The sequence below is a fragment of the Arachis hypogaea genome, chromosome 11 (assembly GCF_003086295.3).
Source record: "Arachis hypogaea cultivar Tifrunner chromosome 11, arahy.Tifrunner.gnm2.J5K5, whole genome shotgun sequence".
Classification (NCBI taxonomy): Eukaryota; Viridiplantae; Streptophyta; class Magnoliopsida; order Fabales; family Fabaceae; genus Arachis; species Arachis hypogaea.
In genome coordinates, this window is record NC_092046.1 from 142,530,096 (window position 1) to 142,553,571 (window position 23,476).

General features: G+C 35.6%; 1 protein-coding gene across 1 annotated transcript; it reads right to left on the bottom strand.

The window, feature by feature from the left end:
- Positions 1-4,486: 4,486 nt before the first annotated feature.
- On the bottom strand, positions 4,487-7,917 carry LOC112723147 (acetate--CoA ligase CCL3). Its single transcript, XM_025774396.3, has 3 exons — positions 7,537-7,917; positions 6,030-6,617; positions 4,487-5,563 (listed from the first exon to the last, which is right to left on the bottom strand). Exons 1-3 carry the CDS (start codon positions 7,747-7,749, stop codon positions 4,667-4,669), a joined length of 1,698 nt encoding a protein of 565 aa, XP_025630181.1. The 5' UTR covers positions 7,750-7,917; the 3' UTR covers positions 4,487-4,666.
- Between the last annotated feature and the right edge of the window lie 15,559 nt (positions 7,918-23,476).

Genomic DNA, 23,476 nt, shown 5'->3' on the forward strand with positions numbered 1-23,476 from the left:
CTTAGGTATCCAATTAATTTGGATCATTTGAAGTTAATCCACCTTAATTGCCCAAGTGCATTAAAATCACAAACAACATTGTAAGTTTGGTTTCCTACTTTTCTTTTTTCAATGAAGCAATGCACGTAAGAATGACCAATTTTCTTACAATTTAGGCAATGGTTTTTTATGCATGTTGCTGAAATTGATTTACGTTTTGATGCTAGAAATGATTAGTAGAGTGAGGTTTTATCATTTTTGAAAACTAGACATTTCTCTTGACAAACTTATTTTTGTTATTATTATTTCTTTTTGCAAGAACATTCAAACTAGATTTTTTTAAACCATATGGGCTTCTTGAATAAGAGGTTCTTTTGCGAAACTATGAGCTTTTGAAAGCAACCTCATTGTTTAAAATGTAGCCCAGACCTTACTTGTTTGATATAGGTTCGGTTCTTGAGGATGATGCAGTTTTCTCAAAACAAGATTTTTCAAATTCCTGGTGGGAACAAGTTCCAGACCAGATTTGTTTATGATAGATTTTGTTTTTGAAGAAGAGGCCATGAATTTTGTCGAAGAATTATCAAAAATTGCATCATCTTTTGTCACATATCCTAAATCAGATTTTTCAAATAATGACATTTAATTTACAAGTAATTTGTTCAAGTTGCTAGAACTGTGAGCAAATGTTGCTAAATCACTATTTAATCTTTTAATTATTTCATTTAATCTTTTATTTTCAACAATAACCTCTTGAGAAGGATCCATAATGTGCTTTCCTTTTAGTTTTTCAAGTTCAGATTTCAGAAATCTATTTTCTTCAATGATATCCAAAGGACATTCGGTTTCCTTCACCTTTTCTTTCAAAAAATTATTTTCAACTTTCAACATTTCTTTTTCAGATTTGTATTTATTGTATTTGTTCAGTAATTTTTCAGAGTTTAGGGTGAGATCATCTATGATAACATGTAAATCATCTATGGATAGGTCTTAGTAATTTACCTCATCAAGTTGATCTTCACCAGCCATAAAGCATATTTGAGCTTCGCATTCGGAGTCTTCTTCCTCATCTGAATCGTTTTCAAGATCCTCCCAAGATGCCATGAGCACTATTTTCTTTTCTTTCTTTCCTTTTTCTTCCTTCTTGATTTTCGGACAGTTGTATTTGAGATGTCCAGCCTCCTTGCAATGTGGCAAATTACTTTGCTCATGTCCTTCTTGTACTCTTTCGAGCTTGAGCCCTTGTACTTGCCTTTATTCCTCATTAACCTTCTAAGTCTCCTAGCAAAAAATACAAGTTCATCATCTGAAAAACTGTCACTAGACTCACTCTCTTTTTATTCGACTTTTGACTTAAGGGCTATTCCCTTTTTTTTAGTCTTAGTTTGTGTATGTGGTTTCACAGGTAAGAAGTTTTTCTCTCAGCTCATCATATGTTATAGGACTTAGGTTGTTACTCTTAGTTAGGACAGTGGCCTTTGTTTCCCATTCTTTTGTGAGGCTTCTAAGGACTTTTCTCACTAGTGTTTGTTCTGTGTGTGTTAAATCCATAGCGTCAAGGCTGTTTATTATGATTGAGAATCTCTCAAACATTTCATCAATACTTTCTCCATCCTTCATGTTGAACATCTCATACTATTTTCGCAGCATATCAATCCTTGTTTCTTTAACTTGTTTGGTGCCTTCGAGTATAACTTGGAGTTTCTCCCAAATTTCTTTGGCCGTCTTGCGTCTTAATACCTTTCAATACTCCTCAAAGCTGATAGTGCAGTGTAGAAGGTTAATGGGTTTAGGGTTCAGCTCCACTTTCTTTTTGTCATCATCATTCCATTTAGTTTCCTCTTTTGGAGTCACCACTCCATCAGCACTTGTCTTTGTTGGAATCTTGGGGCCGCTTACAACAATCTTCCATATATTGTTGTCAATAGATTGGATGAAGATTTGCATCCTTTCTTTCCAGTAGGCATAGTTCTTCCCATTGAAGAAGGGAGGCCTATTGTTTGACTGACCTTCTGTTAAAGTGTAAGCAACTGTGGTTGTGCCCAAGTTGTTCGCTATTGGACCTTTGCTCCAAGCGGTGAATCTTGATTATTGAGACCTTGGTTCTGATACCAATTGAAAGTTACAGAAGGCTTAGAGAAGGGGGTTGAATCTATGACCTTCTTTTGTTTTAATGGATTAAGCCTTTAATATCAAACTTTCGAATAAAATCTGTTTGAACTGTGCAGCAAAAATTTTATGAGACAATTCTATTTTGCCTCACAAATATCAGAAAATAGAACTTAGAGAAAGAGAAGAAAGATGATACAGGCATGTATCCTGGTTCAGTTGTCTTGTGCAATGCAACCTACATCCAGTCTCCACTACAACAGTGGTGGAATTTTCACTATAGTTAAAGTATTACATACACCAATTTCTTAGGATTCACTCAATCCTTTCTTTCTCAAGTTCTTATCTAACTTGACTTGGTTATGCTAATACCTAACTCTTCACTCAAAGTGCTAACCCAAATTAGAAAGGGGCACTTCATAGGTACAAGATACAAGACAAATGAAACAACCTAAAAAAATTTGAAATCACTCTAAGCTTTTCTCTCAAGTATTTCACTCAGTCTTTTGTCACTCATAGGCTTTTTCTTGAATTCTCTTTTTCAACCTTTTACCTCTCTAAGAAATTACAGAAAGATATACATTGAAAATGAAATACAAATTGTAAACATGAAGGAGATTGATGCATTAACAGCCTTTATTACTATAAGTTGAACCGGATTCAACTGACTCTGATTAAGTTCTTCATCTTGGCGGAATGCTTCTTTAACTTAGAAAACACTGTCCAAAGTTGATGAACTCTTCACAGAGAAGCTCTTCAAAACAAACTCAAGTTCTGGTTCTCTTTCCTTCCTTTCAAAAATGAGAAACCTTTTCTTTTTGTACCTCTTGCCAAGTTGCTGATTGGATTTCTTCTTAGTCAACTCGTTGATCCTTGAGCCTCTGATGCTTGACATCTCACTTTCTTCAATTAACCCCCAAATTAGGGATTTCAAAACATGTTCTTTTGCTTGACCGAAGACCTCAGATCAACAAGAAAAAGTTGTTCAGTGGTAAACCAAATCCAAACCCTTGAGATAGTGCTTTGTCTCCAAAAAATAATTTTAGCCTTTGATTCACAGCAGTGATTCTCAAAAAACACTTTCTCCATCTATCCCAAATTGGAGTTGCAAAAAATTGGAGAAGGAGTAAAGAAACTTAATTGCATGCAAATAGAAATAAATCTCATTTATTCTCTGACTTAGCTTAGCTTGCTTTGATTAGGGTGATTAGACATTTGCTTTTGAATTTTACCTTTCTCTTTCTTTCTTCTCTGGTAGAATGAGCAAGATGAACGAAGCTCTCTCTCTCTTTCTTTCTGATTCTGACCGAAACAAACATGTGAGTATTGGCTTTGGAAGTCTTCATCTTGCTGGAATCTTCTTAGACTTGGGTTGGATATTTTTCATTCAGCTCAGCTGTTTTCTTTGTTTTATTTCTTCGGGCTTTTAGAATTAGAGAACCGATCAACAATCTTGTTTTTGTTTCGTTCCATTTGGGCTGCTGCTTCTCTAATTTTGGCTTGCAACACTTAATAAAAAATGATCAAAACTAATTGGATATTTAACCCAATAAATTAATATTTATCATCATCAATTTAAAATTAGTTATATACTTAACTCAACAAAAAATATTTATAACACCTTTGTTAAATTTAATTAAATATTTTGTTTGATTGTAAAATTTTATTTAAAGAATTCTACCACATTTTTTGTTTATTTTTGTAAGGATTTAGTTATTTTAAATCTTAAGGACATATTTTAATGGTGTAAATTTTTTAAAAATCTTGAACTGTTTAATATATTTAATATGTAAAAAAGATATTTTTTAACCATATTTTGTTTTTTAAGAAAACAGAAATAGAGAAGAGAATGAGACTAGGAGATAATTAAAATAAAATTGGTAAAAATATTAATCAATAAAAGTTAGTTTTAAACTCTTTTTTCTTTTGTTTAAGTTATCACCAGCCAGGCGCCCCCTTCCCATGCATATACCTAGGTCATGGTCAAGCAAATTCTAGTATGCAGAGAGGATAACTTTTAATCAATAAACTAGTGCCCTGTACCTCCCATGTAATTTGGCCAGCTTGCTAGATTGATTATCTAATACGCAATTGTCATTCCATTTTTTAAAATTTCCCCAGTACACCGGAACTTCGAGAATCGAGATGTTAATTGTTACACGACATTGCCGAAATGCCTTCAACGTTTATTGAAAAACAATTTATTTGTTCTTGATTCTTCTCCTCGTGAAATATTATGGAATTTATCGTTGAAGAAGTCAAGCAACTGTGGGGTAGGGACAAGAGTGTTAATTAAATTAAAACTCTCGATCATTACTAAACCATTATTATATATAGTTCATAAAAAAATTATTGTTTTCAATACTTAAACATATAACTTCTTAATTTAAACTTATCATTTTGAATAAACTTACATTTATTATTGTTATTATTATTATTATTACACGAGTTTAATTTATAAAAGGTGTACACTAATTATTATGAGAAAGAAACCTTAACTAATTAGTACATTCTTGAAAACACAAAGCAAGGACTAATAGGAACGTTTATTTCGTCATGATCTCTGTTATAATGTGACTTACAACTTGCTGATCTTAACAGGTCCCATCTCTTTAGCCTTGGCCCTCAGCAAATGCTTCTGAATCTTCCCAGTAGCTGTCTTAGGTAAGGGTCCAAAAACCACTGATTTTGGGACCCAATAAGCAGGCATCTTGGCCCTACAGAACTTTATTATATCCTCAACAAGACGCTGCTCATTACTAGCATCCACTCCTGGCTTCAATGTCACAAAAGCACAAGGAGACTCACCCCATTTCTCATCTGGTCTTGCAACCACTGATGCCTCAAGAATTGCAGGGTGTGTATACATAACATTCTCAATCTCCACACTGCTGATATTCTCAGCACCCGAGATGATTATGTCCTTTGATCTGTCCTTGATTTCTATGTATCCATCTGGGTGCTTTACGGCGAGATCACCCGAGTGAAACCATCCATTTGCAAAGGTCTCTTCATTGGCTTTGGGATTCTTTAAGTATCCTTTCATCACAACATTGCCACGCATCACAATCTCGCCGATGGTTTTGCCATCAGCAGGAACAGGTTCCATTGTTGTTGTGTTAACCACTTCTAGGCTTTCCAAGCCAATGTACCGAACCCCTTGCCTTGCGTTGAGCCTGGCTTGGGTTTCGGGGGGAAGCGATTCCCACTCTGGCTTCCAGGCACAGACTGTGGAGGGGCCATAGGTTTCTGAGAGGCCATAGGTGTGAGTGACGCGAAATCCTCTTTGGGACATTGCGGCCAGAACAGAAGGAGGAGGAGCAGCTCCAGCTGTATTAACATGAACAACATGAGGCAGAGGAAGGATGGTGTCTTCGGGTGGTGCATTCACTATTGTATTGAGAACCACTGGTGCTGCACAAAAATGAGTCACTTTGTACTTGGCAATGGCTTCATACACTGCCTTAGCTGCTACCTGGTTAAGAAACACAAAAAAACTATTTGATATCAATATCCATAACAATAATCTCAATTAGCTAGATTTAAAGAAAACAATAACTATATGTGTATCATAGATGCAAAACAGCATAGGCACAATTTTCAACTAGCATTAGTGATAAGCTCAAATTAGAATCAATAAGGCATGTGTAACAAGTTAACATCATTTTTTTCCGGTAGAAACTCACATGCAATTGTCTTCATACGAAGTTAATAGTTGAAAATAGTTAAATAACAATTTAGTCAAACTTGTCAAATTACTTAACAGTTCTCCGCTATCAACTTCACACGAAGACAATTGCATTTGAGTCTTCATCTTGTTTCCCTCACTCAAATAAAAGCATTAGACATTCCCTCACTCATATATGAATGCAATTTACATTCAAGGACATAAATTCGTGGAAAACGACACATATTTTGAAACAGAAAGAATATTAGTTTACCTGACGAAGGCATATGTTAGTACCACATAAAGCAGCAAGGGTCCAAGTGTAGCACCAACCATTGCAATGAAACATAGGTAGTGTCCAAAGATACACAGCTCCTTCATTCATTCCCCAAATAACAGCACCACTTAGAGACATAAGATATGCTCCTCTATGGTGTAACACCACACCCTTAGGACTAGCAGTTGTACCAGAAGTGTAACCTAATGCAATACTTTGCCACTCATCCTCCGGGGGTTTCCATGCATATCCAGGGTCACCACTCTCAAGAAAATCCTCATATTCAATTGCTCCTTTTCCCTTAGCATATCTTAGTTGCTTAGGATCACAGTTCTCATCACCAATCACAACTAAAAGTGGAGGCTTGAAGCCTTTGGTTTTATCAGACCATATTTTCAAAGCTTCCTCTGCTAAGGTAAAGAACTCTTGATCCACAATTACCGCTGATGCGGAGGAATGACCAAGAAGGAATGCTATGGTGGATGCATTCAACCTAATGTTAACAGGGTTCAATACTGCTCCTGCCATTGGAATTCCAAAATGAGCTTCATACAGAGCTGGAATGTTGGGTGCAATAACAGCAACCTGCTCTCACATTGGTATAAGAAATTAAACTTGGCATTAGTATTGATATTGATTAATCATCAACGAAAGAAGAAAAAACACGACAACGGAACGCCAGCTAGAAAACACTATAACCAACATGGAACAATATCGGGTAAATTAGGATTATATAGTGCTTCCATTAGCATTAAACATTGGACTTTTAGAGTAGTGTGATTATTATTCCAAGTCTTAGTTGTTGAACTTTCATTAAGGATAATAAATGTGTAGAGCATACTTGTTCGCTTTATCAACTTTATTTTCTAAAATGTTACAAATTTTAAAAATGAAACTTATAATTCATAGAGAAAAACCATAAACGGCCCTAACAATTACTTCGAAAGAGGTTCTTAACAAAAAAAATACCAACTCGGCTCTATGGGACTGATTAACTTTTGCATTAGTGTTTTTTTTTTTGTTGTTTCTTTAACACAAGGACTAATCAGTTCCATAAAAATAAAGTTCAGGGGTTAGGTTGGGTATTTTTTTGTTAAGAATCTCGTAGTTCTTTTGAGATAATTGTCAGTGGTCGGATTGAGTATTCACTCTAATTTATAAATAATTTATTACAATGTTATTTAAAAAGAAATGAAAAATATTATTCGATCAATACTTTTTTCTTATTTTTATCTTATATTTAATCAATACTAACTAATTTTCTATTTTTTATGCTAAAAATTATTAGTCTCAATTATTATTTAGATTAACCAATTGCTCACATTGATATAAAAAATTGCGGCAAATTGACATACTATTGATTCCTTGAACACTAAAAATAAGAATCTACCGGAATGAGATGACAAAATATAAATCCGATTAAAGCAAAGCGAAAAGCGAAAATCTCACAACCTGTTTGTTTATGCAGAGAGAGTAAAGAAGTTGAAGTTAAGAGAATACTTACGGTGTTGCCGAGACCGATGGAACGATTGTTGAGAGCAGATGCGAATCGACGGCAACGGTGGTAAGTCTGTTGCCACGTGTAGCGACGGGATCCATGGATGAGGGAGGCTCTGGTGGGGTGCACCTGAGCTGCTCTCTCCAGGAACCACAGCGGCGTCAACGCTGTGTAGTTGGCAGCGTTCTTGGGCAATTCGTCTATGTCGCGCACCACCATCGTCGCCTATGCACTGCACCTCCCTCTTGCTCTTTCTTTTTGGCGCTCTGTGTGTGTGTGTGGTTTTTTGCAAGTAAAAATGATTAAGACAGATGAATGGCAAATTGATCGTTAACTCGTTACATATATATGAGAAGAAAATATTTTTTTGTTTATTATATTATCGGCGGCGTTGCCATGCTGCGGCTTAGAATAAGTATGATTTTTCATTATATTGAAAACAATTATTCAAAAGATAAGTGAAGTTAATAGTTAAAAATTATTAGATAATAATTTAGTTAAATTAATTAAATTATTTAATAATTTTTAAATATTAATTTTATTATATGAATTATTAATAAAAATAAAAATTATCATATATTATTTTTACTTGTTATGATGTTTTGTTTATTAAATATATATATTAAAATTAGGGTATAAATATAAAATATATTAAAAAAATTAAATATATATATAATGAATAATTTTAGTATAAAAATCTATTTTTATATTATATTACTGTATAAATGGACTCTTTTGGGCATATCAAGTAATAAAAAATGGTAATTGATAATCTATTTTAATGACTACATAAAAATAAAAATACATATATTTAAATATTTTAAGAATGAAACCTTTATAATGGCATGATGCCTATTTATTTATTTTGGTGTAGGGCACGGATCGGATATAGCTTAAAATTTTATCAGATTCGTACTGCACTCATCGGATCGGATCGGATATGATATCCGCATGTTTTTAGGTTGGATCCGATCCGATCGGATAGGATATCAGATATATCCGCATAATTCAAAAAAAATATTTTAAGATTCTGTTTGGGTGTTTTTACAAAATAATATCCAAAAAATTCATTTTTTTATCTATTTAAGCCTATTTACTCCTAAAATATTATCAATAATAGTTTTCTTGAATAACAAAAATAAAATAATAACACAAGATTTAAGTTTAATTATTCCATGTTAAAGTATAACATAAAAAATTAAAAACAAAATATCATAAAATTCATAAAATAACACACTAAAATTCATATCACATTAAAGTTTACTTTCTTAAACTATGCTATTTATATGTGATGTGCGGATATGCGGATTTGCGGATCGGATCTGCGGATATCACTGCCGAATCTGCAATCCGATCCTACCATAGTGCGGATCGGATCTGATCCGATTTGATGGCTCTGCGGTTCGGATAATATTCACAAAATTCGGATCGGATGCGGATAATTACTACAAATATGCGGATATTATTCGATACATATGCAGCCCTATTTTGGTGAAAGGCATAATAGTTGTTGGCAAATCTTGTCATTACTTTCATTCTTGATAAATGTAGTTTATCAAATTTATATTTTACCCGTAGTTATAATTTTCCAACTTTACTAATCCATTTATACATTGAAAACAAAAATATTATTTACACATTAAAATTAATTATCATAAAATTATGTATAAATATATATATAATTAAATTATTTTTAATGTGTATTTTATATTTTAATATATATTTTATTTTAATAATTAATTTTAATAACTAATTTTAATATACATATAACATATTTGTATTAAAAACACTATTTACTTTTTTTTGAAAAAGAATTTTATGGGTTATTGCCTAAGCAAAACTTAGTGCGTTTTGTTGTAATTTTTAGTAGGGGTGGGGTGCACATGACCCGGCCCGACCCGAAGGCACAGTTCGGTCCGTTTTCGAACACTTTATGGGTTAATTTGGTGTGATTTCATCGGGTTTAGAATCGGGTAAGGGTCTCAAAAATAGACCCAGTCATTATTTCGGGTAGGGTTCGGGCCATAGCTCGGGTCACCCGAAGTCGGCCCAGTGGCCCGATCATTATGCACAATTAATATTTTGTGTTATTAGTGATGGATCAGGACTATTCTTATGTGGAATTTAAGTATTGTAAACATTAATATTTTGTGTTATTAGTCATTATAAGACTATAAGTTAATATTTTATGTTTAAAATGCATAAGACTTTAGACTAATGTATAATATTGTGTTATTTGTATTGATTTAAATATTTGGTATTATTAGACAATATTAGTATTGATTGTGGTTATACTTTAGTATTGATTGTGGTTATGCTTTAATTTTGAAGAAGGGTTGGTTCTTGTTATATTTTTCTAAGTGAATTTTACCATGTTAAATAATGGTTAGAGTCTTGAAAATTTGGATATTTTTAATGTAATGTTAACGGCCCGGTTTTCACCCAATTTTCACCCGGTATAATTGTGGCCCGAAAGTGTATTGGTTTCATCGGGTCTAGGGTCGGGTTTGGGTCTAATAAATAGACCCGGTGTATATTTCAGATCGGATCTAGGTCACATCAAACCCGGCTTCACCCGACCCATGTGCACCCCTAATTTTTAGTTATGTCTATTAGACATAAATTTTTGTTTCTTAGTTTAGTTATCTTTTAATTCTATAAGTCAAAGACTATTAATAATAAATATAATAATAAAAAGTAAATATTTAATTCACACAATCACAAAGGTGGAATAAGTGACAAACATTTAATCTAGGCTCGTTTGAAAAGTTTTAAAAGTAATATTTTTTAGTTTTTGACTTATAAAAAGTAATAATATTAATGTCTGGTATAATTTTTAAAATAAAAAATTACAATTTTTTTAAAAATTATTTAAAAATTTATAGAAAAATTAAAAAAAATGACTTTTCTCATAATATTACTATTTTTTTTATCACATTTCTATAAAATAAGTACTTTTAGAACTAAAAATTCAAAAACAAAATAACTTATTTATAAGCTACTCTTAATATAATTATTTATTATTTAAGCTATTTTTTCAAAAGAAATTTAATTAAACTGTTTATCCAAATTGAGCCTTAATTTAATCAAATTATCAATTTATTCGTCTATCTATATAAATGTGATATTTTCATAAAATAATTTATTAACCAATAATAAATTTATTAACAATTTTAGTTCTTAATGGATTGGATGAGGGATACAAGTCAACAACACAAATAAATAAAGAGAAAAATAAATAAGTGGCAAACAAGTTTGGTTAGTGGGCTTCTCAAATATCAGCTTCAGCGGCCGTTGTCCACAAATTTGAAAGAGATTCGTTTGTGATGTGTGTATGGCGTTATGCCGTTATCTATCTCTTTACCTAAAAATATGAGTGACCGCTGACCTTCACCCAATTATCCCTAGTCTGTTGGAACGAACTTGTTTTTCTACGCCATACGAAGTTTGGGTAGTGTTGGGCCTAAGTTGGGCCAGGATCATGTCTTCATTTGTTCAGGTTATACAATCATATATCTTACTTATATCTTCTAAACACAGATTCACTTTGACGGGCCAAAAAAATAAAAAACACAGATTCACCGTTGTCTAAAGCTGGCAATCTATACCCTATCTGTAAATACCCAACTCGAACCAATCTATTCGAGTAGGATTGTCTACCCTACCCACTGCGGAAGGATAGAATGCGGTGTGAGTTCTACCCTATCCTACCATATCCGCACCCCTAATATATATATATATATATATATAAGTCATGTATATAGTGAAAAAAGTGAGTGTTGAATCCACAATATTTCTTTTATAAAAATTTGAAATAACCACTAAATTAGTTGATAATCATATTATTTGTAATTTTATGTTAGATTTCTTTAAGATTTTGTTATTTTTAATTTTAATTTGAACATAGTTTTTTATTTTCTATTTTATTAATATGTATGAAATTTGGAACGGTTGAATTTTATATTTGTTTGAAATTTTTTTATTTTTCTGCAAGTAGAGTCGGATAGCTTAGGGTTTAGAACTTTAGGGTGCGGGTAAGATTAAGGTTGAGAAATTCTCAATTCGCGGGTAAAGTTAGGGTAGAGTCCAAACCCTACCCTATTCTACTCATTATCAGCCCTATCGTTGATCGAAAACCAAATATGTAAAATCTATCGCATCCAAGACAAAAAAATAAAAAATAAAAAACACAAAAAAACATTAAATGTGTCTTTTTCGAAATTTTATTGCAATTCTGGACGCGACAAAAAAAAAGAAAAAGAAATATTATTGATGTAATTTGTAATTAGAATTAAAAAAAAAAGTGAATATTAATGTGAAATAGAGAAAAGTATTAAGTTAAGGAGCTTCCCAGGAATGCTAACGTGATTCAGAAAAAATAAATATTACAATGCTTTATAAAAATTAATATGTTATTAAATATAAAAATAAAAAATAAAAGATTGTAAATATTAAATCCAAGATGATAAATTCTAAATTGAAAATATTCATGTAAAATATAGAAAATGATAAATTAAATTTTGTTTAACTAATAAAAAGTGTATTGCTCTTATTTAATAAGAACTGATTAAAAATGAGTTAGAGTTTTTTTTTGGAATTTATTTTTCATATGAAAAGTGTAATGACATTTTTGTCCAATATTGATAATTGGAGTGTTTTATAAATTTGTGAGTGAGCTCAATATTTCGCGTGTTAGCACAAAGTCGTTAGAGTGAGCTAGAGTTTCTTGTCGACGTGGACGCTTTCTGGTAACACGCGAAAGATGTGCTAAGCAGAGATGCCAATCAACCGTCAAAGACGTGGAGGTTCCAGGTCACCACGGGAGACGTACTGCTCAGTAATTCTATACAGCTTTCGCAGAGATTCTTACACATTTTCGAGAAGTTGCGAAATTCTGTGCAACACGGAGATGATGTGTTGAAATTATATCTGCATACAGGAGACAAAGCTTTTTTCTGAGAAGAAGTAACACAGGGTTAAAACTCTTTAAATTGAGCTCAACCCTCTCCATGACAATAAAATTTGGAAAAGAGAAGAAGTTGATTCGTTCATATAGGGATTTAGGGAGGGGAGTCTCTGAAGAAGAGAGTTAGTAAGATTTGGGGAGAGAAGTATATGAAGAAGAGAGCTAGCAAATGTGCTGAAAAAAAAAAAGAGATTTCATACATTTAAAAAATTATAAATTTGTATTAACTAAAGATGGTTTGTAATTATACGGTATTCGAAAAATATATTAGCAATTATTTGAAACATTCATTTTATGTAAGTTGATAAATTTTATTTTTTATGTATTTAATTTTTTTATTTTAATTAATGTTATTTTTTAGTATTAGATGATGATAATATAACATTGTTATTTTAATATTATTATTTTTACTTGTATTTAGTATTATTTATTAAATTTAATAAATAATATAAATATTAAACTATTTTTGGATAATATTTTTATTTTTTCAGTATAATATTATTTTATTTTATATTTGTAATTAATCAATAAAAAATTATAAATGTGAATATATAATTTTTTGTTATAATGTAATTATTTTTCAGTAGATTTAATAAATAATTTAAATATTAATAAATAAATAAATATTATTATTAAACAAAATTTTGATATTGTATTTTAATAAATTTTGATATTTTTTATTTACGTCAATAAATAAATAATATAAACATCAGAAAAAAAATAATTTTTTCGATTATTTGTTACAATAATTATTTGAGGATAATAATTATTATATTTTGTTGTCTGTTTATTAAAAGTAATAAATAATATAATTATTAATAAATAAATTTTTTAGTTAGGTATTTACATTAGTAAATAAATAGTATAATACAATATTTTTATTTTATTTTATATTGATGTAAATTAGTATAATAAATAATTATTTATTATAAGCTTCATTCATTTAAACTAATAAATATATTTAGCGAATGAATATATTTTTGTTGTACCATCTTAACAAGAATCTTATGATTCGTAAACTTGATCCAACGAAGACGTAAATTCTGATGGTAGAAGATGCCTTACAAGCAATGGGTTCTACCACATTTCGAGAATTGGGGTGATTAGAGGATTTTACTCCTTATTATCTGCTCTCGTGGAAAAATGAAAGTCGGAGGCTCACACCTTTGTATTACCGGTGGGTGAGGTTATCGTTACATTAGAAGACGTGACTCATATATTTGGCCTACCGATTAATGGAGAGGTTGTGAGCGGCTGGATAGATAGCAGTCGCGAATTCTTGCAGAGCCAGAGCATCGCAATTTTCGGCAGAAAACCCGTTGTGAGTAGTTCCTCCAAATCTTATATAAAGCTGGCATGGGTTTACCGTATCAAAGATGCAAAGCCATTTGACACTTTGGACTCTATTTAGAGATACGCCAGATGCCAGATTTTTTGTTTGTTGGGTTCGACAATCCGCGGCATATGCCCACGCGAAATATTTACCATTGCTATGTGATTTTCAGCGGATCCATACTTACAATTGGGAGCAGCATGTCTCGCGCATCTTTACAAGGCACTGTACCCTGCATCATGGTATGATACTAAGAAGATGGATGACCCTCTTAATCTTTTATTTGTTTGGGCAAGGGAGCCGAATGCCGTGTATTGTGCCTGTTCCGATGTAGTACCTTCCAGCGGCTGACGTACTAGTTTCTCGGAAGTAGCAGTTCCTATTTTAGTTTTGCATTCTATTAACAATGCATATTTGATTGACTTCATATTTTTTAATATTTTCAATGTTATGTGTTGCAGGTGGAGTCATTCCAAACGATCCATAGTGCAGTTATCAAAGACCGTAGCGATATTTAGCCAGGAAATAGACTACATGGACGAAGTTAATGTTTTTGCTTTGTGTGTGCTAATATCCAATACTAATATAAGATTTCTAATTTTCTAATAATGTGTTACAGTTTGTCTGGCAGCTGTACGAAAGATTAATCATACCCAACGAGTTACATGGACACCTTGAGGTGTGTAATACTGTTGCTCCGTTATTGTCATTCGAGTTTGTCAAATGACACCCTGCGAACCGAGTGATGTGTCAGTTCGGGTATCCACAACCCGTCTTGGAGCTAGCACAAATCATTCTACCAGAAGAACATTGCATCACTCTTCACGGAGTGCAGCTTCATGACTAGAGAGTTTTACATGCGGGTTGGATAGCGAAATGGGACAACCGTCGTAACACTCAGTTGCAGGATCTGCACCTCCTTCCGACATGGAACTTTAGACTGTCGGTTGAGTACCGTGATTGGTACGTGGGTTTGTTCGGGCATCTGCTGAGATTGTCGGAGCAAGTTCCTCAGTATTCGCCTTAGCCACCAGCACCTCAGGGACCACCTCAGTATGCAGTATTTGAACCGTTTTCTTATTATCTCCTACAGCAACTAGACCACAGTCAACACAGTCAGCACAGATACCACGGCCAATCCAGTGACCACGGCGAGCCCAGCCGTCGTAGCCATCACAGTCAGCACAGCCACCACAGCCAGTCTAGTGACCACGGCGAGCCCAGCCGTTGCAGCTGTCACAGTCAGCATAGCCACCACGATCAGTCCAGTGACCACAGCAAGCCCAGCCATCACAGCCATCGCAGTCAGCATAGTCAGCTCAGTGGGTATAGTCAACACATTCGTCAGGTTCAGTCCAGCCAGCAGATTTAGCCCACATAACACATTTAGCCCAGACAGCAATTGGTTGACTTTCCGTCGATCCCATCGCAGATTCCTATTGATGGGGATGGGGATGAGGATGATCATATATAGCAATAGATTGATGTTGATGTGGGTCATTTTTCAGATTTTAAGTACTATCCTTTCACCACCAAAGTCTGGTTGATAGGAGTCTGCTTTTGATTACACTTCAGGGCGGGCGTCATGTGATTCTTGTCAGAGTGCTTTCATCGCTCCGCATATGGTATTCGATACTACTTGTCTCAATCTACCAAATACTGGGCCGAGCTTTTTTTAGCATGAGGTTGTTGAGGAGTACACCTCCGGTACATCTGCGCCGGCAGAGGCAGGTGGGTCAGCCACTTCGAATGTCAATGATTCAGTTCGGAGTCATCCATATAACCTACGGACGGAAAGAAATCCACCTAATAAATTTACTCCGTCGCAGTTTGGTCAGGGCACGATGGGCAAGGGACTTAATTGGATGCTTGGAAAGAATTAACCAGGCATTTAGTAATTATGTTTAATGTAATTTTTAATTAATTTTTTGTAAGTTTACCTTATTGAACTGTAAATTATGGTTTTAGAATTAAGTTAATGTAATTTTTAATTAATTTTTTGTAAGGTTATTGTATCAAATTTGAAATCATCATCTCAGAAGCTGTCAACTATAATAACTCACATAAGTTAACATCTAACTTAATAATACAAACACAACAACCCACACAGACATTAAATTATAAAATTAACTTGAAACTACAAACACAACGAACCTAAAAAACATTAATTGACAAAATTAACCTAAACATACAAACACGACCAACAAAGATCTAGGGGCTATCATCATCACCAACTCCACTCGGTCCAACACGCTGAGGACATCGACCTCGACTATGACCCTGTATACCACAGAGACAGCATATCCGAGGACCACACATTTCTCATGAATCCATTTCATTCAGGTATCAGGTCAATTTGGGACGACCTTTCGACGTTCACCACAAGGCAAGATTAGTGACCCATGTTAGTCCCAGATAAGTAGGCCATGTCTCTAGATCGCTTAATGGTACAAACTCAAATCTGTAGACCTTATGAACATCTGTCATCTTATACACATCATTCACATACAGTTGCCAATCGAGACGCTAGTTAGCACAGTAAGCAATAACATGGCGACATGGAAGTCATTCCACCTGAAAGTGCCGACAGTCACACGATCGCCGTGCAAGATCAACTCCCAAGACCTTTCCATTAGGCATTTCATGCACCTCAAACACCTCATTTCGTTTAACAAACCGGTGCACAACTATATTTCTAACACGTTGCATGTTTGCTTCTATCTGTTGTTGTGAAAATACATAATAAGTAAATCTAGCATGCTTGCGATCGTGAGCCTCGTCACTCTTCTGCATAAATAACTCGTTTAACCAATAATATGTTGCTTGGATGAGCGCCAACGCAAGGAGGTTTCAGGCACCCTTCAGCATTGAATTAATACACTCGACAAAGTTCATCATCATGTGGCCCATCGATGTTCCTCGTCAAATGCCAATACCCAGTTTCTAAGTCCAATGGCATCGCACCACCGGGCATATGCCTCGCCTCGCTTTTGCAACTTCTTATAGTTGATGTACTCATCCACCGTCCTTGAATACCCTATGTTGACAACAAGTTTTTGCAAGTGTGAAACTTTGAATGCCCTTAAGAAGTTGCTACCGATGTGCTTAATACAAACATCCACCATGCTCTTGGAGGTTGTCAATCACCTCCAAAATGATTTACTATTGCTCGGATTGACTTATGTCGGTCTGAGATTATACTCACGCCGTCTCTTCTAACGTGTTTTCATAAATTACTGAGAAAAAAGTGTCACGCATCAGCGGTCTCCCCCTCCTCGAGGGTAAAAGCGATAGACATAATATTTGCTTCCCATCTTGTGCAATAGCAACCAAAAGTGTACCTTTGTATTTTTCATAAAGGAGTGTCCCGTCAACCTGAACCAAAGACTTGCAATGCTTGAACGCTCTAATACGTGGATTGAAACTCCAAATACGCGGTGAAGTATCCTGACACTGTTTGCCTCCTCACTCCCGTTGTACAAGAGTTGTGTTTCTATTTGGACAATTGAGCCAGGCATTTTCCGAACCATGATCGAGAACCACCATGTTAAAGCTTGGTAAGAATCTTTCCATCCAAAGAAAACTTTGGCTATGGACTTCTGCTTTGCCAACCAAGCTTTTCGGTAACTAATGGTGTAGTTGAACCTTAACTGGACTTCTGCAATTATAGATTTCACCTTGATAGACAGGTCGGTCTCAATCAATGGCCTTATAACCTCAACAACTGTGTCCGAGTCTAACTTGAAATGATCCTGTAAAATCGTTTCCATGGTGCACGTGTGCCTACCGTTATATCTGTGTATCTCTCAACAACCTTTTTTTCGTATCAAGCTAGCTCGGATAAGCCAGTCGCACCCACGCCCATACGTCTTGCATTTTGCATAGAACGTCTGTGGCTCAAACTTATACATATTGTAGTTGACTCCTCTAGAGATAGTGTAACTTCTATTCCGATCCTGAACTCCCCGTCCTCAAGATCAGCAACACCTACACAAAATAGAAATTGTCACTCATTGATCCATCAAAAATATAAATTAAAAACGTATTATTCAATCATCACGTACCTATGTTTGCATATTCGGAGAATTCCAGTGCATGTATGGCATCAAGATCCAAGTTACGCATAAAAGGTGAAATGTCCATCGGTTGACTAACTGCAGGAAGAACCACTACATTTTCTACTGCTGCCTCACTTCCTACATCACCATCCTCATCTTTGTCGCCGACTTCATAAGTAGTTTCGAAGTCCTCTTCGCTATCATTGTTCATTCCTTCATACACTTCAGCTCTATCATCCTCTATATCTGAATCATTTTGAATCCTATCTTCCTCTACATTTTCAAACTCAACATACAGCTCAATTTTTGGTTGTCGCACCTGAGTCTACCAGTGAATATGGAACATATTATACATACTCGCTTCGTCAATGATCGGCATAATATCAAACTATATTAGACCACCAAAAACTATAATGGGATTCTAGTACAGAATACTGCGCACTCTCCTCAACATATCATTCTCCATGCTTTGACAGAGACTGTTCTGAAACTCCATGAACGTCACGGTGCATGAAACCACAAAAAAATGGATTTTCACACGCAAAGCTCACTCCTTTATGAGTATTTCGTATAATTTCACCGTTGTTATACACCATCAAATTTGCGGTACCTTCCATCACACTAGAAACATACTCAAACAACTCTCCTCTTTGCAATGAAATGGTACTGAACTTTGCCTTGTATAGGGAGAGCACTCAACACGCAAATCACGTGTTGCATTGCCATCGAAGGAGAGAGCGACACATCATCATCATGTCTCCACATGCTGAGTCAGCATGCCCTCCACGTATTGACAGCACGCCCGCACGTACTACGTCAGCATACCCTCCACGTGTTGTAACTATCCAACTAACATGTCCACTATTCTGTAAATATACCAAATGTCTCCATTTCTATGAAAACACTAATAATATTTTTATATGGAAAAAAATGAGCCAGTTTTTTATATTATATAAATAAATAAATAAATAAAATAAGATAATGCTGAATAAAATTCCCACACAGACACAGTTGGGGTCTTGGGGAGCAAATTTAGGCTAAACCTGGAATGGTAAGTACAAATAGTTAGTTTCAACAGTTATGGAAATGCAGTATAAGAAAAAAAACAGTTATGGATATTGTGCGAACTTTTTATTTTTAATATTGGAGTAGTAATGGTGTTTTTTTAAAATGTGAATTGTTGGGGTGTTATTCTCAAATGTGGAGCCGTATAATTAGAAAAGTAGAAATCGGATCGTCCGATTTATTAGAGGTACACAAATCGGACCGTCCGATTTGTGTTAAAAAAATTAAAAATTTTGAGGTACAGAAATCAGACCCTCCGATTTGTGTACTTTCCACAATTTTGAAAAACACCAAAAATTACAATATTATGGTATATCACTACTTTTACTTCCATAACAAATAAAAAATAGCCAAATTGTGCTTGCATGTTAGCAAATGCGACGTAACAACGAATCCACTGGATTATTCAAAAGATGAAAACAATTATGGTAATTCAGTTGGACACTACCGGTTCTAAGTTCTAAAAGGATCTATTATGACTAAATCCCCATAGTGGTCCCTCAGATTCAGTCCGTGCATCGATTTAGCCCCTGAGATTCCAATTGCACTATTTATGTCCTCCAGATTGCACTCCGGGCAACATAATGGTCCTTGGGTGGAATTCCGGCTTGACTCAGCGACGACCTTGCTTATGTGGCACACCCACTGCCACATTGGACATCTAAAACGACGTCGTTTCATGGAAAAATGTATGAAAGCCCAAACGTCGCCGTTTTGATCACAGTGAATGTAATGGTTGCTTGGGTAAAGTGTTTGGCATTCGTTATGTCTTCTTCATATTTTTCTCATCTCTCTCAACGCTTGGTCTCCTCCTCCATAACCAGAGACAGTGGCAATAGCCTAGGACACTGCTGCTTGCTCGCTGCTTTCTTACCATTGTTGCACTAAACTTGGGGGAAGGTTTGTGGGAAGCCATTGAAGCAACGACTGAGGAACCGTTTAACAGAGCTTCAAGATAATAATTTTTTTAAAAATTTTTTGGATCATTTTTCATTCCTCAGACGGGCGATTGTTAAAGTTACTCGTATATGATGCATCCAGAATTTGTTGGAATTCACATGTTGTTAGGGTTTTACTTGTTCATATGTTCCAACCGATAATGGATGCTCTGTTTCTTTTCAATAGAATAGGGGGCAATCTCTGATGGTGTATAATGTGGGTGTTATTTGTTGTTTTTGTGTTTCATGCGTGTTAAATTTATTTTTTTCTCTGTTATGTTGCAGATGGATGTCGAAGTGTTAGACATAATGTTTCATCATGGAGAAAATTTTGAGAAGAGTAAAGATGGGAGATGGACATATTATCCTGACAATAAGCACTGTTTGGGTAATCTGGATGTGGACAGGTTGGATGTATTCTACCTGAGAAATTACTTCAAAGAGCTAGGCTATGAGACGATGAAGGAGGTCTGGTGGCAGTGCCAGGGATGAGTCTGGAAGTGGGTTTGAGGCGTTTAGACACTGATAACGAGTTGAGGGAGATGTGTTCTCAGGGTGGAAAGAACAATGGGGTAGTTGATGTCTACATTGAACATGGTATTTCAAAACCTGAGATACTACAAGGGCAGGATGTTATTGTGCATGTTGATGACCAAGTGAGGGATCTTGGAGAGCAAGCTGAGTCGAATGCCAGTACTGTGAAAAACCCCCCTCTGAAAACTACTACCGAGAAGGACCCTCCGATGAGTTTGAGTATAGTAACATACAAGCCCCAAGCTAAAGAGGCATTACCGAAGAATACCAATATGAATTCAAAAATGGAGTCCAAGCCTAAGCCTAAGTCAAAGCCTAAGCCTAAGACAGTTTCCAAACCTAAACCCATACCCACACAAAACAAAGTCACTAGGTCTAGGAGATACTGTCTGAGGCCTTCAGGGAAAGGTTTTTCAAAAGCAAAGAGAAATGGAGGTGACCATGTTGTTCTATCCTCTGACTCAGGCTCTCATGACAGCTACGAGAGTGCTGAGGACGAGGTGTATAAGCCACAAGAGCCGAATGATAGTTCAGGTGAATCGGGCATCGGATATAACATTCCTTCACACAAGAAGAAAGTCGAAAAACCCAGTGCAAGAAAGAAGGTCCAGGCAGAGAGTGTAAAGGAAAAAGGGAAGGCCAAGGTTTGTGTTGATAATGATGAATTTGTGCAAGACATTTCTAATGAAGATGTGGACATGGGATTTGTGGAGGGAGGGGGAAAGGCTGATAATGATGACGCTTTTGATCCGGGGTCAGAATCGGATGGTGCCAATTCATAGAACTCTTTGGAGATGAAAATACCACCTAATTCAGAGGATGGGCTAATTGGAGAAGAAAGTTCAGATGAGGTATTTCCGGTGTTTAGGCATGGTGCTAGGTTCGGAGAATTGCATTTGGAAGTCGGCATGAAATTCAATACTAAGTGGGAGTTCAAGGAGGCAGTAAGGGAGTTTACTATACAAGAAGGGAGACGAATGAGGTTCAGGAAGAACGATAGCAAAAGGGTAAGGGCAGTATGTAAGGTGAAGGATTACAAATGGGTTGTGTACGCATCAAGGGACCACAAAGACAGTTGCTGGCAAGTGGAGACATTCTTAAATGATCACACCTGTCCAAGAGAGAATAGGAACAAGGCAACAAATAGAAATTGGGTTGCAGGTAAGTTGGTGAAAAAACTAAGGAAATCCCAATTTTAGGAACTGTGAGGCTACAACTTATTTCAAGACAAAATACGACTTATCGCTCAATAAGAATTCTATATCACAGGCACTGTGTGATGCTAGGAATGTAGTTTATGGGGATGCGAAGGAGCAATATGCCATGCTTAGGGACTATGGTGAAACCCTGTTGAAGACCAACCCGGGATCCACAATTTAGATTTGCACAAAGCCACAGCCTAGTAATGAGGTCATATTTGAGAGGATGTATGTCTGCTTGAGTGGGTGCAAATCAGGTTTCAGGGCTGGCTATCGTCCATTAATTGGACTTGATGGGGCCTTTTTGAAAATTGTATTCGGGGGCAAATTCTTTCGGCTGTTGGACAAGATGCTAATCATCTATATACGTTATTGCGTGGGCAGTTGTGGAAGTGGAGAACTTTGAGAACTAGAAGTGGTTCCTAGAGTTGCTACATGAAGACCTTGGAGACTATGAGACTCATGGGTGGAACTTTATCTCTGACATGCAAAAGGTAATCTCCTAGCATGACCTTTATAATCTCACGTTAAAATGTATTGTATAAAACTGTGTTCAATTGGTTTAGTACATAAAGTGCAGTAAAATTCTGTTATTGATGATACCTCTGTTATTGTTTGATTAGTTACTATACTTGTGTGGTATGCTGTCTGTTACAAGTTAGATAGATTCTGAATGGTGCAATTCAGGGACTATTATAGTGAATGATTATGAAAGTTAAGGACTTTTATGGTGAAGAGTGGTAAACTTAGGGACTATTATGGTGAACGATTATCAAACTTAGGGACTATTATGGTGACCAACTATTGTTGTCTTTGTTTCTGTGACATGATCTTTGCTGCCTTCAGGGATTACTACCTGCCATAAAAGCGATGATGCCTGATGTGAGTCATCGTTTCTGTGTCTGGCATCTGTGGCGAAATTTCAACAAGTAGTGGAAGGACTTGGAGCTGAGGGGACTATTATGGGAGTGTGCACGAGCAACTACATTTCAAGAGTTTAAGGTATGTAAGGACAGTGGTCTTTTTTGGCGTGAGTTTACATGGACTGTTTTCACCTCTCTCAATTCTTGCCATTTAGGAGTACATGGAAAGGATAAAGAGGCTGAACGAGGATGCATAGGCGTATCTTGACAAGTGGCCCAGGGAGGTATGAACGAGGTCACAGTTTAGACACAACTCCAAATTGGACTCGATTTGCAACAACGCTTGTGAGATTTTCAATTCAAAGATCAAGGAAGCAAGGGGAAAGCCAATAGTTACTCTTTTAGAAGAGGTGAAGATGTTTGTCATGAGGAATATGGCTGAGAACAAGGTCAAGTTGGACAATCACCTGGGGCTGTTACCACCGGTAATCAAAAGTAGGCTAGAAAAGGTGAGGAAGGAGTCTAGGAATTGGCATGCTATGTGGTCTAGAGATACTAGTTATGAGAAGTTTGAGGTTCATGGGCGTCCTACAAACCATGTGGTGGACTTAGGAAAAAGATTATGTACCTGCCAGTTTTGGATGTTAACAGGTTGTTTTTCCCAATCATCTTTGTTCCATTTACACTTGTCTTATAAATGATTTTTGTAACCTAAGCTACCTGTATATGAGCACTTGTAGGGATTCCATGCATTCATGCTTGTGCTGCACTGGCCTGAATGAACAAGCACCCAGAAGATTTTTGTCACAAATTGATAACCATAGAGTCTTACAAGGAAACATACAAGTACCACATCAATCCTATACCTGGCCAAGCCTTCTGGGAACAAAGTCAGTATAACAGGCCATTGGCACCACCAATCAAGAGGAAGCTAGGGAACCTTCAAACAAAGAGGAGGAAGGACTCCGATGAAGGCACAAGTTCTAGCAA